This window comes from Trypanosoma theileri (assembly GCF_002087225.1).
Source record: "Trypanosoma theileri isolate Edinburgh chromosome Unknown TM35_Tth_4_V1, whole genome shotgun sequence".
NCBI lineage: Eukaryota > Euglenozoa > Kinetoplastea > Trypanosomatida > Trypanosomatidae > Trypanosoma > Trypanosoma theileri.
This window is the reverse complement of record NW_021639846.1, coordinates 832,062-849,245: the sequence shown is the minus strand read 5'-3', so window position 1 is coordinate 849,245 and position 17,184 is coordinate 832,062. Positions and strand designations below refer to the sequence as shown.

At 41.1% G+C, this 17,184-nt stretch overlaps 8 protein-coding genes across 8 annotated transcripts; all 8 read left to right on the top strand.

Moving 5' to 3' along the window:
• Window positions 1-638: 638 nt before the first annotated feature.
• Window positions 639-1,439, top strand: TM35_000044730 (putative trans-sialidase; the record flags this gene model as incomplete). Its single annotated transcript, XM_029022667.1, has 1 exon — window positions 639-1,439. The coding sequence occupies one exon, from the start codon at window positions 639-641 to the stop codon at window positions 1,437-1,439; it is 801 nt and encodes a 266-aa protein (XP_028886325.1).
• A 335-nt stretch (window positions 1,440-1,774) lies between these two features.
• TM35_000044720 (uncharacterized protein) lies at window positions 1,775-2,605 on the top strand (the record flags this gene model as incomplete). Its single annotated transcript, XM_029022666.1, has 1 exon — window positions 1,775-2,605. One exon carries the CDS (start codon window positions 1,775-1,777, stop codon window positions 2,603-2,605), a length of 831 nt encoding a protein of 276 aa, XP_028886324.1.
• Window positions 2,606-3,036: 431 nt separating this feature from the next.
• Window positions 3,037-3,963, top strand: TM35_000044710 (protein kinase; the record flags this gene model as incomplete). The annotated part of the gene is made up of 1 exon (XM_029022665.1): window positions 3,037-3,963. The coding sequence occupies one exon, from the start codon at window positions 3,037-3,039 to the stop codon at window positions 3,961-3,963; it is 927 nt and encodes a 308-aa protein (XP_028886323.1).
• A 251-nt stretch (window positions 3,964-4,214) lies between these two features.
• On the top strand, window positions 4,215-4,763 carry TM35_000044700 (ADP-ribosylation factor 1; the record flags this gene model as incomplete). The annotated part of the gene is made up of 1 exon (XM_029022664.1): window positions 4,215-4,763. The coding sequence occupies one exon, from the start codon at window positions 4,215-4,217 to the stop codon at window positions 4,761-4,763; it is 549 nt and encodes a 182-aa protein (XP_028886322.1).
• A 227-nt stretch (window positions 4,764-4,990) lies between these two features.
• TM35_000044690 (uncharacterized protein) lies at window positions 4,991-6,076 on the top strand (the record flags this gene model as incomplete). Its single annotated transcript, XM_029022663.1, has 1 exon — window positions 4,991-6,076. One exon carries the CDS (start codon window positions 4,991-4,993, stop codon window positions 6,074-6,076), a length of 1,086 nt encoding a protein of 361 aa, XP_028886321.1.
• Window positions 6,077-6,420: 344 nt separating this feature from the next.
• Window positions 6,421-12,843, top strand: TM35_000044680 (uncharacterized protein; the record flags this gene model as incomplete). The annotated part of the gene is made up of 1 exon (XM_029022662.1): window positions 6,421-12,843. The coding sequence occupies one exon, from the start codon at window positions 6,421-6,423 to the stop codon at window positions 12,841-12,843; it is 6,423 nt and encodes a 2,140-aa protein (XP_028886320.1).
• Window positions 12,844-13,783: 940 nt separating this feature from the next.
• TM35_000044670 (biotin carboxylase) lies at window positions 13,784-15,181 on the top strand (the record flags this gene model as incomplete). The annotated part of the gene is made up of 1 exon (XM_029022661.1): window positions 13,784-15,181. One exon carries the CDS (start codon window positions 13,784-13,786, stop codon window positions 15,179-15,181), a length of 1,398 nt encoding a protein of 465 aa, XP_028886319.1.
• A 1,383-nt stretch (window positions 15,182-16,564) lies between these two features.
• On the top strand, window positions 16,565-17,182 carry TM35_000044660 (uncharacterized protein; the record flags this gene model as incomplete). Its single annotated transcript, XM_029022660.1, has 1 exon — window positions 16,565-17,182. A coding segment is annotated over one exon (618 nt), but the record flags the coding sequence as incomplete, so codon positions are not given.
• Between the last annotated feature and the right edge of the window lie 2 nt (window positions 17,183-17,184).

The window sequence follows — 17,184 nt, the reverse complement described above, 5'->3', positions numbered from 1 at the left end:
CAAAATAAGAAGTTCTTCGCTGACAAGCCGGACGAAAGCACACTCTCACCTGAGATGAAGGAGCACTACGAGAAGTTCGAGAAGATGATTCAGGAACACACTGACAAGTTCAACAAGAAGATGCACGAGCACTCGGAGCACTTCAAGGCCAAGTTCGCTGAACTTCTGGAGCAGCAGAAGAACGCCCAATTCCCGGGCAAGTAAGCAAAGAGTGTTGTGTGGCTGTAATTAGATGAATTATGCGGCGCACTATCCCTCTGACAGAAATCAATTCCTTGATTTTCGTACCCCTCCTTTTTTATTTATTGTTTTTTTTGTTGTTTTAACGGTTTCCATTTGTGAAAGCATAAAACTATTTTAGTAGAATCAGTTTTTGAGGTGCGGGACAGCTGAGAGAAGACAATATTGGCATAATTCTTAAAGTGAAGAAGTGACAACAATACATATTTATGTGTATATTTATATATATATATTTTTTCCTTTTTTTACTTTAGTTTTTCGTAGTATCGGACACTGTGTGTCTGTGGGAGGGTTAAGGGGGGTTTTATAAGTTGCTTGAATTCAATTAGATGCTGCGTCGCTCGCGTTTGTATTCCTTCCGAATGAAGGGAGGCGATATGCTTGTTGAATACAAAATAATGTCGCGTGATCATAAGCGTTCCATTCGTGTGGAGGATGCTGTTGTCGACCCGAGATTAACCCGAACAGTTGTGCCGTTAAGTTGGTTGGAGCAATTGCGAAGTCCGTCTGTGCGATTGCAAACGGGTTATCACACAGAAGAGGCTGTATATGTGCCGCCTGGCTACTCAACTGTGTCTAGTGGAAGTAGTGGTAATAATAATAGTGGGAATAGAATGAGTGAAAGGACGGCAGAGACTCCAAATGCGATTCTTGCAGGGCCTGTCGTACTGTATATCACTGGGCAGAACATTCCAGTGGTGTTGAACCCATACTTCGTTCCAGAAGATATTTGGGGACTTAAAGGAAAAGACGATGAATTTGATCTGCGCCTTGGTATGGATGCTATTGAGCAGTGTACGCTATTTAATGAGATTCGTCCGGGTGGTTTACTCTACAGTAAATTACCAGAGAACCAAAATGTTAAACCGCATGAATCACTCCACACAACATTAGAGCGGTATGGTATGAAGTGTGGACTCGCCGAGTCTCCTTTGGTTCCACGGCCGTGGACAAGAATGAAGTACATGTTTATTGATGAGTTGCAGCGGGGACCCAAAATGACAGAGTTTGTTGGGCACAACCCACGCAATGGAACTCAGTGGCGATTTTCACAACATAATAAATACTTCCGCACGGGTATATGGAGAGAAACTATTCGTCGCAATGAGATGAACGAAGGCCTCCACACACATAGCAGTTGGCAGAAATCTCCGCAACAGTCTGTACCTGAGGTTCGTTTCATGGCTCCTTACCCATAGTGAGAAGGAGGAACGGGAAGAGTGAAACGGAATGGCACAGGTGTAGCAGTTTAATTGTTTTTTTTTTTTTATTGTATGTTTCTTGTTATAATTCTTTTCTCGGAGGGAAACTATCTAACTTAAAGCTTTATGGGTTTCTCTTTATATGGTTATTCTTGTTGTTTTTTTTCTTTTCTTTTTATTTCAATTTCACTATCTCTTTTTTTTTTTTATCTCTCTCTCTCTCTCTCTGTGTATATATACATGAGTGAGAGAGAATATATATAGAGAAAAAGAAAAAAACTAAAGGATACCAGGTGAAAATATTCAAAGTTTTTTTTTTTTCTCTTTTACTGATGACCATGAGTCGAAACCATTGTTTACTACAGCGTTACCGAAGTCCCAGAGATATGCATGACATGTCTTTGGTGATTCCCGCTGGCCGAATGGTGTTGGAGAACGGCATTGTACACCCACTCCTTGGAAGAGGGAACCTCTGTATGGTACGTGAACGAATGAAAGATAAATTATATTTGGCTTGGTTTAACCATGATGGTAACGAATGTGAATCCTTCAGGGGAAAGCCAGGGACGATAACAGTAAACTGGGTAGAAAAATGTAAAACTGGTAGAGTAGTACTCTTTACTATAAAAGATTCTAATAAACTTTTGTTCTATTGGTTACAGTCAAAATCCACGGATGATGATGTTGCCCTTATGAACGAAATGAAACGTCTGATAAGACGGACTATTATAATTCTTCCTCCCTCCGAAATACGAAGAGAAATGCAAAGAAATAATCCGAAAAATATTCAGATGCCGACGCTCCGTAGAATACTAGCAGAAGTAACTGCGAAGGAGTCAACAGTGGAAGTTGACCTTGTTGAAATCTTCACCTCTAGCAAACTTGCAGAAGAGCTAGAAGAAAACAGAGAATTCTACATGTCCAGAATGAAGCGTAATGTAACGGCTAGTGTAGTAGAGGCTGACGATCTACTTGATCCTCTAAAGTTTGTACAGGATTCACGAGTGCACTGGACTGCTGTTATGATTGACAATTTACTTCGTGATGAGAGTTTATATGAATTACTTTGTTGCCTTTTTCCACCTGACTTTCCGGCAACAAAGCCTGGCGTCACAAACTTTCTTATGAATCTCCACAGACTGGATTCGAGAAGAAGAAAATAGTGACCTATAAGAAACAGAAGTCAAAATGGGATGTGAAAATGAAAAAAAAAAAAAAAAAGATAACATGGTGTACATGTATTATTATTTTTTTTTTCGCATCTATCTATATAACTACGTGTATTCGCATTTCCCTCTCTCTCTCTCTCTCTATATATATATATATATATATATATATATATATATATATATATATATATGCGTTTTGATATTGTTTTATTCTTTTTTTTTTAGGGCGTTTTGATTTGTCATTGTTCTTCTTGTCGTTATTTTCCTCTAGATGATAATTGAAGTGGAAGTGTGCAGCTAGACGAGTACACGTATCAGACGGTGAGTTTGCTTTAAAAAAAAAAAAAAAAAAAACATTTCTTTTCGTTTTTCTGTTTTTGTTTATTATTTTTATTTTCTACTGTTAAGCAACGCAAATAGTCCTTATGAACGACGAAATATGGGAGTTCACTCCCACTGAGACGAAGCGAATAATGAGTGTTCTTTCGTTTCTTCGTGACTGCGGGTGTCCTTACATTGGCCGTCCTGTTGTACGGGTATATGAGGAGGAGAGTCAAAAAAATATAGACACGAGGTGTACAACAGAATCACCTCGTCGGATCATCCTTTCATACCCTTCTCCTGTACGAAAACTGACGCTACACCAGTATCTACAACTAGAAGAAAGCCGTCGCTACGAAGTTAAGGTGGGATTAGCGTATCAACTTGTTCAGGCGGTTGCTTATCTTCACAAGTGTGGTGTTAGTCACCAGTTCCTGTCTTCTGATGCTGTTGCGGTGGAGTTAGGTCCAGAACCGATAATTAAAATCACAAATTTCTACAGTTGCACCACTAGTTTTTCCAACTATAGTGGTTCTTACATTTGTGTAAGGAAGTACCGCCCTCCAGAGGTTGTACTTCAGCTCAGTGGAATTAAACCCAACGCGGTAGACTGCTGGGCGTTAGGTTGTCTTTTATTTGAGGTCTATACCGGAACCGCCGCCTTCTCATTAGAACGGGGTGAAGGGACCTTTCGACCTCAACTCATTAAACAACAGCTAGAGGAGGCGGTAAAGGGAATTGGCCGCCTGGACAAGGATGACATCCCGCCAGGATGCCCAGAGCGTGTATCGCAATATCTTTTGAGTCTTGACTGCGAATCCTCTATCTTCTCTCGTCTACAGTTGGCGGGACCAGAAGAAGAAGCTAAACTCTGGATTTCATTAGTGATGCCGTTTCTCAAGTTTAACTACCTCTTAAGAGCAGAGGCTGATGAATTGCTGCAGCACAAGGTTTTCGCAGGACTGCCGCCACCTGTTAACTGGCATATACCTACCGAAGTGGCGTCAGAACTGGAAGATCTATTGGATTGACATGATGTCTATACTTCTTTTTCCCCTCGCCGAACCTCTCAATGGGAATTCGTTAAAGAAAGTATTTCCGGTTACTATTTCCTCTTTTTTTTTCTTTTTTTTTTTTTTTGCACATGCAAAAATTATCATGTTTTGGGGTGGTTTCTTCACTATTTAAAATTTTTTCTCTTCGTATCTATGTCTGTGTTAGCAGTTGGGTCAAAAATACAAGATATAGAAAGGCAAGCGAAAAAAAAAGTAAAAAAGCAACTATGGGTCAGTGGTTAGCGTCTGCGTTCAAATCGCTCCTGGGAAAGCAGGAGGTGCGTATTCTGATGGTGGGTCTTGATGCGGCCGGTAAAACAACAATTCTGTATAAACTCAAGCTTGGTGAGATTGTGACCACCATTCCAACGATCGGATTTAATGTTGAGACAGTGGAGTACAAGAATCTCAAGTTCACCATGTGGGATGTCGGTGGTCAGGATGTTCTGCGCCCCCTTTGGCGTCACTACTATCAAAACACCAATGGACTCATCTTCGTTGTGGATTCCAACGATCGGGAGCGTATTGGCAAGGCAAGGCAGGAGCTGGAAAAGATGTTGACAGAGGATGAGCTCCGCAATGCGGTCCTGTTGGTGTTTGCAAACAAGCAAGATTTGCCGAATGCCATGAGCACGACGGAGGTGACGGAGAAGTTGGGTTTGCATTCTGTGCGCCAGCGTAATTGGTATATTCAGGGTTGTTGTGCTACTACAGCCCAGGGGCTGTACGAAGGCCTTGACTGGCTTGCCGCAAATATCAAAAAGAGCACACAGTAGTAGTGGACTTCTTTGAGGAAAAAAAAATCTAGTAGTATTAATTTCTCTCTGGGTGCATAAGAATCTTTTATGTATGCCGATGATGATGTTTATTATTTAAAATGGTATTGAAGTTTGTATTTTTGTTTTGAATATTCTCTCGTAGGATGAGATTGTGTTGATTATTTTGTTTTCTCTTTTTCTTTTTTTTTTGTATTTAGAGAGAGAGAGGGAGGAAGTAGAATGCAATGTCGTTTGGAATTACGGCCTCAAGAAGAGGTAAAGTAGCTGGTGGTTTGGTTTCCGCTTTTGGTTCTGCTCTTTATGGTTCTCACAGGGGTCCTCGTGGGTTTTATCCTGAACCTGTTGATGTTTGGCTGGCTGTATTGATGGATGCTGTGCCATTGTATCAGAAGAGTGTAATTATTTGTCCATCCACGATATCAGACGACCGTGCATCGTCGCTACTTGTACGGGCGAAGGAACACCTCCCATCTGTGCATTTAGCCCCACTGCGAAAGCGCAGCTGTAGAGATTCGTCACTATTATCATGTGAGAGAAGTCGTCAGACATCAGAGGTTGTAGCCCCACTCTTACCTTCATTTGAGTCACCATTGGAGAGTCTTGCACCGCAATCTCTCGATCTTGTGGTATTTGCGGCAAATGTGTTTGGTGAGGAACTGTTGTATGATGCGCCTTGGCACATGTCCCTCGCCCACCGTTGTTTGCGTCCACACGGAGTTGTCGCCATCATTGGTTACGATACGCGGGTTCGAGTGGCAGCTCCACAAACAGCTCAAAGGGATACAGATGATTTTCTGGAAGATTTACAACGCCGTGCAAGTGAGTTAGCAAACGGGACAGATTCACAAGATATATCCATAGCGTTAAAACGAGCGCTGGATGTTAGTAGTAGTCTGAATGTAGGTCATGCAGATACATACTTTCCTTTTCCCTCTACAAGACGGCGTTGGTTTGTCTCTGAATACTCCGTAAGTCCTGCACAACTTGCGGCATCGTACAGAGTTCTACCGGAGTATCAAATTCTTTCTGCAGGAAGAAGACGCCATATTTTACCTTTTTCTGATGGAGAAGAAAGAGAAGGTGATGCAATAAACGTTTGCCGTCGAAGCTCATGTGTTGATCCACTTGAAGCCTTACAGGTTTGTTTAAAGGCCCATGATACATTGGAGGGAAGAAGGGCGTTAGCATCACCTTCACTGAGAGCTCACGTGCGGCACTTTGTTGTTACGTGTAGTGCACGTTCGGTAAACTCTTTTTCACAACATCATGAACTTTCCTCTTCAGGAAGGCGTTTACCACAATTAAAATAGTTACGTGATCAAAATTTTTTTTTTTTTTTGGTATTCTGAGTTTTTGCTTATCCTTCCCTAGAGACGTAAATGAAGTAGATCAATATAAATATATGCATTTATTTATTCTTGTATTAGTCTATTTGTTCAAGCGGTTTTTCCATTTCTTTTTATTTTTTATTTGTTCTTTTTTGATAGTGCTTCTGTGGACGTGTAGGAGCAGTCAACTAGGTTGTGCGTGGGTACATATATATATATATATATATATATATATAAGGGCGAATTAGTTTGACTGAGTAGGTAAAAGTGGTTTTTGTAGCTTTACTACTTCTTCCTTTGTAAGGATGGAGAAGGTAAGGAATAAGATGCTGCTGTTTGCTGTTCGGCAAATACTTGGTCGCATTGTGAAGGATATTCAAAGCGATCAGTTGGAAAAAATTAAACGCTCGGAAGACAGACTTGGTTTTGCATTTGAACTCTCTCATCTTGAGTTAAATGAAACGTTTATTAATCAAGAACTACTAGGCATTGCTGTAGATAATACCACTGGAGCTTCAACATTGCCTTCTTCTAGCTCATTGCGACTCGTACACGGTTACGCTAATAGTTTACGCGGCGATCTCACCTTTAGTCCAAACGGACAACGAAAACTAGAGGTGGATGGTTTACAACTTGTATTTGATGTTATTCCAAAGGTGGAGTGTACACTCCCTGCAGGCCATCGTGGCCGCAACAACGCGACAGGGAACACAAAAAAAGGCACACATTCCCGCCGTTCTTTTAGTAAAAAACGCAGTGGAGTTTCCACGAAGAATCCCTCATGTGGTGATGGCGACGGTGTCAATAACGCCGTTGGTATGGATAATGATTACAGGCGTCATGCCGGCAGTGATCCCCACCAGTATGGAGATGATGATAATAATAATGAGCGTAGTGAAATGGAGGAGGACGCGATGTATTCCTCTCTCTTCATGAGCGGCACGCTGCGGCGGGGAGTCGAGGAGGGCGTCGTCGTGCCGGCCATTCGCGAGACGGGCGGACTCTCCGCAACACAGCCGTCAGCCGTGCGGCGGCTCATTGACGAGGGCCTCGAGGTGTTTGAGCGGACCATTAAACAATTCATGCATAGCGTCAGTGGGTGTATACGCAATGTGAGCATTATTCTCCGCATTCCACCACTCGATCAGCGCATCATCCCTGGTAGAGAACCCCCACAGGGAACTCTTGAACTTCTCATCTCTTTTCAGGGAGGATTTAAGCTGGAGGATATGTGTTCAAACCCTGAGAGTGATGTTGTGCACAAACGTATTCACTTCTCTAATTTCCGTGTGGCGGTGTACCCGTATGGAAAACGGCACACCACAAGATGCACAGAAGAAGAGGTGGAGGAGTCTGTCGATCTCGCGGATGTTTTTCTTTGTAGTGGGCCACCAGATGAGTTTAACAATGAAATTGTACTTCGATTTGGAGAAGGTCGAAACGCCACACAAGGATCAGGGGCTTTTCTGGATGCCAAAATAACAACAAAATTGTTTTCTCTCATTCTTTCACCAACACAATTGGGTCGTCTCGTTCACGTTGCCCGTGCCTTAGTTGGGGCACCAGAGAGCGATAGAGAAGATGCGATGGAGGCGGCAGCCACAACTGCTGCTGCATCAACAACAACAACAACAACATCCTCATCAACTTCATCATGTGCGGTGCGGCTCACTAAAACTATGAAAGCCACATGTCAGTATGTTTCTTGTACATTTTTGCCAACGGAGGACCAAAAGGGTACGAAGTTGTTTTGGCAAATGTTACAGAAGAGTGATGGAGAGGGTAATAGTAATAATAATAATAATAATAATAATGATAATGCGTTGCAATCATCAAAGCAACATCGATTACTCTTGCAGCGTCTTATTAATCTTAGGGTTTATTACAATGTGTATGTTGGTGGTATTATGTTGCTCATTCAACCAGTGACTGCAAGCACAAGCAGAACTGAAGATGCATTTCATGATGTTTTTCAAAATCATGGCGGTCGTGGATGCTCTGCTGGAATAGGTGTTATCGAGATTTATGAATTATATGCAGGGAAAGAAAATGATAATAAGAAGTCTACTACTAATGTAGACACTCATACTTTTGCTAGCATTCCTGAGGGAGGTAGACTTGTTCTTACCACAAAAGAGAATGCTGAAACCTGCTCTGAACGTCGTTACCGTATTGCTATTGTTTCGCGAACCACGTATCCACTTACATTAGAAGAGGCCCGTCAATGTAACAATGATATTCTAAAAAGAGATGATCATGTTGCGGCAGTCGTAATGGAGCATATCCTTGTAAAGACATCTGGTGCTGTTGTTTTGGGAGAATTAGACGCTGGAATACTTGAGAGATTGGGAACCTTTTTGGTTCAATTACAGCGTATCATTGAAAGAACTCCTGTTGAAAAAAAAATGCCAGGACATTCCAATCAACATACACAACAATCACAATCACAATCACAACAACATCAAGAAGAACAAGAAAAACATGAACAACGGGCAGAAGCTTCCTTATCTTCATCATCTCCACTATTTGGACTACGGCAAGTCTCTATTGATGATATGGATCGGTTTGAAAAACTTGTTGGCGAAGAACAATTTATGCACTTACCACTGGAACAACTCTCTGTAGAAGATACTGCTGATAATTTCCCAGAGGTGCAGGTGACCACACCATATGTATTTCTGCGATTCATGACTTTACAATTAGAAGGAGTTACTGTAGAGATGAAATTTCCCACATCGAAAGCGCCTGATCCCGACTACTATGGACCCTTAACACGTCGTTTGTGGGAACTTCTTCGTAAGGAAGGAGAAGCCTTGGCAGCATCGGATGTTAAAACAGGTTTTGCAGATGTAGATGGTCCTCATCTACCAATTACAATGAGTGTCTACTTGAAATCATTGGATGTCTCAGTTGATAGTGAGGGAGTATTAGAAGTATTCTTGGCTGAAGGACAACTTACTTTGCATGATTATAAAGAAGATGTTCAGAGTAAAATTCTTCGTTGTGTCTTTGATGTAGACGGCAAGGAACCTTGTATTTCTGTACACAAACGAGAACCCATGGTGGTAACCTGTTCTAAATGGGGTGTTGCAGAAAAAGCCCATCGCCCTTTTACAGTGGAATATGAAAAAGAAGAAGTTGAAGCTGAGAAGAATAGTTTTATTACTGTGGTTGCGAATATCTGCAAAGTGGAAGCTCAAGTTCACCAAGATGAATTTTTTCTTCCATTATTTTTCTTTGATCAGATTGTGGAGGCGGTGGACAGACTTTGTGTGGTGATGAATTCCCCAGTTGGAGATGAAAATAATAATAATAATAATAATAATAATAATAATAATAATATTTCAAATACAAATATTATCAATAAGAAAAATGATAAGAGTGAAGAAATAGAAGAAATAGAAGAAGAAGAAGACGAAGAAGAATTGAGGGAATGTATAGGAGAAACTACAGAGGAAGGGGATGTTTCCTTATCTAATGCTTTTCCTACATCACATGAAGAGGATCATTCTATTACTACAGAACCTGATCCTATTATCACAAATATAACGATTCGTTTAATAGTAAATGAGGGAACCGTTTCATTATGGGCTCCAAGACTCTCCTCTGCAGGTGTTAGCATTGGAGAACCACTCTGGCGTTGTATTCCACATAAAGAGCGACGACGTACGGATAAGGAACATTTATATCATCGTTACGATTTAATGATATCAAAGGTTTATATTTTCGCACTTCATCAGGCATCTTCTCTTCTTGTAAAGTCATTCATACATGGAAAGGCATCCGATTTTTCTTTTAGAGAACGACTCTGTCAAGCAAAATTGGCTTATACAGATTTCCCATGGCCAGCGGATCATGACTCTTCACCTAACTGGGGTGGATACATGACACTTTTACAAAGTTATACCGCACTTTATAATCGTTCAAACAATGTACGTGTACGTACACCGCGTACAAATACAACAGGGACTACACGCAAACGATGTACTGTAGGTATATCACTATGCCGTCATCGTAATCTGGAAGATCACACGGAAAATTATGATGTAGTTGTACGATTAGATCGTATTTGTATGTCTCATCAAGTTTCACACGAGGGAGATCATTGGTTGTTTGTTCTCTCTAATTTTTTTTCGGATCTCAGTACAGATAACCTTAATATGGCAGTGGCACAAAAAGAAACTGGAGTATCACCATCTGATTTAGAGAATGTAGATGTACGAAGTGATGATGGTGTGGCTATGGCAACATCAGCTACTGTTCACATAACACTTATTGATGCTCTTGTTGAGTACAGACCCTTTGGGAGGTATTCTATGCTTCTCTGCTTAGCCCCTCATCTTGACATTTCTCTAACGGTACCAAGTTTATTAAAGGAGACAACTTTAGTAAAGCTGTATCTTGGAAAAGAAAAGATATCTGTCTTTCTTCATAACAATTTTCAACAATACCTCATGGAGTATGATCGTGATGCAGGATTAGAATCTTTAATTGGAAGCAGCGAAAAAGGTGTTGCAACAGATCTTAAAAATCTTGGTTATGTCTTGGTAATGGATATAGCAAACTCTGGTTATGTCAAGGAAAATAATAATAATAATAATAATAATAATAATAATAATAATAATAATAATAATGGTACTGGTGATATTCCAGAAAACGGTGATTTAGCGAATATTGCTTTATTTATTAATGTGACAGCCGGGAAACCTGTGTTTATTGAAGTACAGAAGCTTCGTGCTTCCATGTTCTTTGCACATGATTCACTCTACTACTTCCGTACTGTGGTCTCTCATTTTCTCTCCGGGGTCGATCTTCTATACTTGCCATCCCCTTATTTACTTGTACAGCGAAGTGGACCTCATTTTTCTCATATTACGCATGTAAATTCAACAAAAAATAACTCCACCGTAACTGTACATCGTCTGGTATCGGATTATGAGTCTCATATTCGTCGTTTACTTGGTACATCTGTTTTCAATATCACCTCTGGAGAGACCTCAGAAAGTATACAAGAGGGAGGAACTAGTATGAAATCAAAAGGTACTACATCTGTTTCTTATGCAGACTTTGATATGATTGAAATGAGTGATTTCTCTGAAATGGGTGATTTCTCTACCCTTCAAACAAAGGAATGGGTTACCCGTGAGAATCAACCTATTGATTTGGGAAAATGTTGTGCTAATATGAGTTTTCTCTCCATGTATGGTGCTGCAGGTGAGATGCCACAAGCGGGTGGGGGTCCACATATTTCACCAATGTCTACACATCGTGTTCGATATAGACCACGTAAAACCCCAGCGGCCACTCCAATTGCAGTGGAACTTTATCTTTACGATGCGGATGTTATTGTTCATTTATACGGTGGTACAGACTTTGTACATGCTGATGTTCCTCAGAGTTATCTTCATACCATGCAACGTTTTGGTGCATATGATGAAATGGCTCAAGAATCTTTTCTTTTCTGGAGTGGAATGGAATCTGATATGGAGTTAAATGAAGGAAGACGTGAAGGACATCGTATGGGGTTTTTAGGAGGTGGAAGACGACAGAATGAATATGTGGTGGGTCGCTTTACAGGGATTCGACTTCAAGTAGACTTGTTTCTACCAGGTAAGAAAAATTATGCACAAGTGTACTTGGCCGTACGAGATGGGGAAGTTTTGGATTGTATTGAGGGAAGTTCAGTTCGAACTATTTTAATGGGATCTTTTCCACAATCACTGAGAGATCATGAGAGTGATTTATTTGAAATAAAATGGACCACCATTCTTCCACGTACCTCTACATCCTCTGCTGGAGTTATAATTGTGGGAAAACCAGAGGAAGAACTTATTATACGAATTCAACCAATTACAGTGGCTTTGCATAGACGTGCAATGAATCTACTTCCTCGTTTTTTAGAGGTTCCAGATGATATTAAAGATGAAAATGAAATATGTGATGTAGTGGAATCAAAACCATTGTTTTTTAGTAAAATTCTCGTATATCCTGTTCAAATAACACTATATGTGCATTTTGAGGGTCAAGGTTTAATGTCTGCTATTAGTGGAGATGTTTTTGAGCTTTTTAACTACATCTCACCTTCACTTGAGCGGTCAATCATACAAGTTCCATATATATTAATCGCCGCTTGCCCACTTGAGAGTGTTGCAGATCGTATTCTCGAATCTTTACAAGATGAGATTCTACAGTTTCATGCCTTATTCATGCTCTGTTGTGGAGTTCAACTCATACAGTTAGCATCTAATATTGGTGAAGCAGGTGCTGACGTACTTTTTGCACCTCTACGTGAATATAGCCGTAATAAACGTTTCTTTTCCGCCGTTTCTCGTGCCCTTCGTCGTTTTCTCTTTACAGTAGTTTCCCAATCATTACACACAACAGCCATGTTATCGCAGCGAGTACACGTTGGTACATCTACTACAATTGCCCAAATATTACCCTTATGGGAACAGGAAAATATGACACTAACGCGTGGATCTCAGCCTGTGAATTTTCTTGATGGTATGAGACGTGCATTTCTGGAATTCCTTCAGGGGTTTCGCATGGCTTCCAACATCACAGCGTACTGTCTTGGCCCACAGGGAAGTCTTCTGCGTTTGCCAGTGGCAGCGCCTGCGGTGATGGATGGTTTTATGCGGGCGACAATTGAGGTACTTCGCGGGATGCGCAACAGTGTGGATCCGGATTTGTACGAATTGGAAAAAAGACTGTTTAAAGGTAAGCGTCGAAAGATTAATGATGCATAGGCAGTCTGTTTCTTCGTGCCTATGCTGAGTGAAGAATTAAAAAAAAAAAAAGTTGGGAAAGGGGAAAAACCCCCTTTAAGTTTAAACAAGTGGGAAAAACAAAGTAGTGGAAATAGTTAGTAAAAAAAAAAAAAAAAAAGCACACAGTATCGTGGACTGTATTGTCACGGAAAACTACCGAGTTTTACTGAGAGTAAAGTTATTAGTATAAAAAAGGGTGTGTGTATGTGCATGCGTCTGTGGGGTGAGAAAGAGACACAACTATGTGTTTTTCTTTTTCTTGTAGCGTGGATCGGATTTCATTCTGAGATGGCCTGAATATCTCGGCTTTCTCATGTGTTGATGTTCGTCAAGTTTTTTGGTGATTGCTTTAGTTACTCTTTCTTTCTTTTTTCTTTTTTTTCTTTAGTTATCTGCTTATTTGTCTGCCTATCTTTGCGCTGTTGTGGGTGTTAGGCCACTGTAGTGTTACACAACGTCATTTATTACGTTAGTTCTATACTGATGTGGCCGCTAGGCACCCAATCCTAAAAAAAAAAAATAAAAAAAGCTATGAGGAGTTTTTTTTTTTTCCTTTGTCTCTTTTCCCTATAATCGATCAACTCAATTCATTTTTGATTTTTTATTATTATTTCCCCTCCATGTGGTTCTTTTTTTTTTTTTTTTCTACTTCTCCCTTGTGAATTATGTATTCACCTGCAAATGTGCAGCTGAGTGTGTGTGTGTGTGTGTGGAAGTGTTTGCACTACCACTATACTTATCTATATCTTTCTCTCTATTTCTTTTTCTCTTTTTATCATTTATTCATTCAGTCCCCATAGGAGCCGCCAGCCAGGTAAGTAAATACAGAAGGAATCGAATCAAATCAAACACACATACACTCACAGGCTTACAGAGTCTCTCGAAGGAAGCAAAACACATCTGTTCGAGTATTGCGGCGATGAGGGAATTGGAAGGCAAAATTGTTGTTTTGCTGCGCACGAGTAGTGTGGCCCGGGCGCCGGTGTACCGCCACCTCCGCGCGATGGGTGTTCTTCTCCTTCTCGTCCACCCCACACCGCCGGCCCCCGCCTTCGACGGTCTTTTTCTGCATCAACTCACACACGACACCCACGACCCGGAGGCGCTCCTGCCAGCACTCACACAGTTTCTCGCAGACCTCAACCTCACCCCAGATGCCGTTATCTCCTTTGATGAGTACGCCGTCTACCCGGCGGCCGTCATTGCCCAGCAGATGGGATTTCGGCCTATTCCACTTCCCCCACAGGAGTTGCGTGGGGTGAGTGTAAAGTCGATCTTTCGTAGTTGGTGTAGGGCGCACGGTGTCGCATCACCGGCGTCAGTCGTCCTCACGCGTCCATCGCCGGAACAGCAAGAAAATCTGCAGACACACATTGCGGAGGTGCTGCAACAGGCGGGATTGACATTTCCTGTTGTGATGAAACCCTGTCCTGGGGCTGGAAGTCTACTGGCAAAACTATGCTTCAACGTGGAGGAGGTGCGTGAACAGGCACTTGTGATGTGGAGAACCTTCAGCACGCATGCGGATGTAAAACACTTTGAGGCATTACTTAATACAGCGGAGGAGACGGGGGAGAAAAAGATGCAGATATTGGTTGAAGAGTTTATTGAAGGGCAAGAGGTAGATCTTGATTGCTGTGTTGAAAATGGTCAAGTGGTGTTCTGTAGCATCTCCGACAATTTTGAAACTTGTCCACCTTTCTTTGTGGAAGAGGGTGGATTATGTCCTAGTGTATTGCCTCAGCGTGAACAAGAGGCATTACGACAACTCTTAGAGCAATTTGTCTCAATTCATGGTGAATGTTTACATGGGGTATTACACTTTGAGGCAAAGTACGACTTTAACAGACGCCAGGCGTATGTGATTGAAGTAAATTGTCGTCTTGGTAGTGCAGAAACCAACACGATGGTACGTACTTGCTACCGTGGATTAGAACTAGGAGAATCATTAGTACGCTGTGCATTGGGACTCTCCGTAGTGGAGCAACTCGCACGCCACTACCCAGAAGAAGTATTAAAGCAAAAACACATGTTAACAGGTCTGCGTGGTTGTTTTCCACCAACGTGCTTCTGCGCATCTGTAAATGTTTATCCTACTATGGAGGGTGTGTTGGTACGAGCGGATGTGGATACAACCGATAAGAGTCTGGTGGAATACAGTGTGTCTGGTGTGCCCGGAGTGTTCGTGGCCCCACCACCAAAAGCATTTTATCTCCTGGCATGGATGGTTGCGAAAGGCGCAACGGAGTCTGTGGCTCGAGAGGCCATTAAACGAATTACAAATGACTTTGTACAAGAGATATCTGTGGCTCAATGAAATTATATATCAGTGATGGCTCCATAGGATGGTTGGGCTAGCTGGGTAATGTATTGTGGTAGGTAGTGATGATGGTATTTATTGTTATTTCTATTTTTTTTTTCTCTCTTTTGTTTCTTTTTTTTCTTATTTCAGTAATTGATCATGATTCAAAAAGGTGTTGGGTGGTGGTGAACAGTTGACAATGGGGATTGAAATGTATTATCAGCCGCATTAGTAGTCGTAGTGACAGAAGCGACGATGGTGAAAAGAATTGAAGCCATAAACCACAATATCATTATTATTATCATTATCGTCTCAGAAAGCGTGGGAAGCTTTCAATAAAAGCCACGCTTAAGTTGAAGAAGAAAAGAGAGAATAGGAGATATAGATTGATAAAAAAAAAAAAAAAAAGAGAGAGAGAGAAATGGGCGGCGTGTTGTTGTAACAATAACATCGTGCCAGTACATGAAATATCTTTTGAACTTTCATTTTGGTCCTTATTGCGTGTGTATTTCTCATTTGATTATAATATGACTTTTTTTGCTTTTTCTTTCTTAATCATTCTCTCTGTGTGTGTATGTGTGTTTGTATTCCTCCGCTTGTTTCGTTTGTTTGGTGCAATGTACATGTTATTTTCTCTTTGTCTCGCGAGTGAACCTACTAGCCTATGCCTTTCTTCTTCTTTTATTATTATTATTATTATTATTATTATTATTATTATTATTATTATTATTTCTGCTTACCTTATTTATTGACTCCCGTTTTTCTTCTTCTTTACATTCATTCACTCTGTTGACCATTTTGCGCTTATAGTGATGTATATGTGGTAAGGATAGGAGACGGTGAGACGGTGAACTGCGTGTGTGTTTTTTTTTTTTCTTTCTTTCACGTTAAATCATATATATATATATATATATATTTATATATTTATATTTATATGTTTTCTTGTATTGCTTCTCCACATCAGGCCTAAACCCAATTTTTCTCTATTATACCGTTTCTAATGTGGTGTGTTTCTATTTTGTCATTGCTATGGGGGAGTGTCACTATATCTATTTTATCTTCTTCTGCTTGTTGTTGTTCTCTGTCTGAAGAAAAGGGGATTTTCCAGAAGAAGGAACTTAAGGGAAATACCGAAGAAAAAAAAAAAAAGAAAACATCAAGAAAAGGTGCAAGTTACGAACGAGTAGCTCACACACACTCTCACAAAGGGGATAAGGAAAAAAAAAGAAAAAAAAAAAACATACACGAAAGGAGAAGGTGTAAAGGTTATTATTATTATTAATATTATTATTATTATTGATTTTACTGGGAGTGTGGTGAGGACGGACCAGGTTCCTTTTCGTTTTCCCTTCTCTTGACATTCACCGAAAGTGCACAGAGTGGGAAAGGAGTAGTGGTATGTACACTCTCAATTCAACTTCCCTGCGCCACGGTCCAAAGCAGTCACAACAACAACAACAACAACAAAAAGTACAAAAAGTACAAAAAAAACAAGAAGAGCCATTGCCTCCGTATCCTGGTTTCCCCATTGTAGACCCTGCCGGGACGGTACTCTTGGCTCAGACCCCGACGCCTATTGGAATGACTGCACACATGGCCCCCAGGATCCCAGACGCCGGCGTGCCACTCACAGAGCCGCTGAGAATAAATCAACAGCAAGAGGGGCAGCTGAAGATGTCACTGCAACAACAACGGATGCAGGAGGAACTTATTCTGCAAAAGCAGAAGGTACAGCAAGAGTTGGAAAAACAACAGCTGAAGATACAGCAACTGCTGCAGAAAAGCCAGATGCAGGGTGGGGTATTCATGGCGCAGTCTCAGCACTCAAATACGCGAGAGGATTCGCATCAATTAGCTCAACCACAACAACAAATTCAGCAACAAGGCATTCAACAACAACAACAGCGTCAGGGCGGACCCCACTTAGTTCAACAGGGAAATGAACGGGAGCTATTACAGCAGTTGGCCCAACAGCAACAACAACAACAACAACAACAACAGCAACAGCAGCGTCAGGG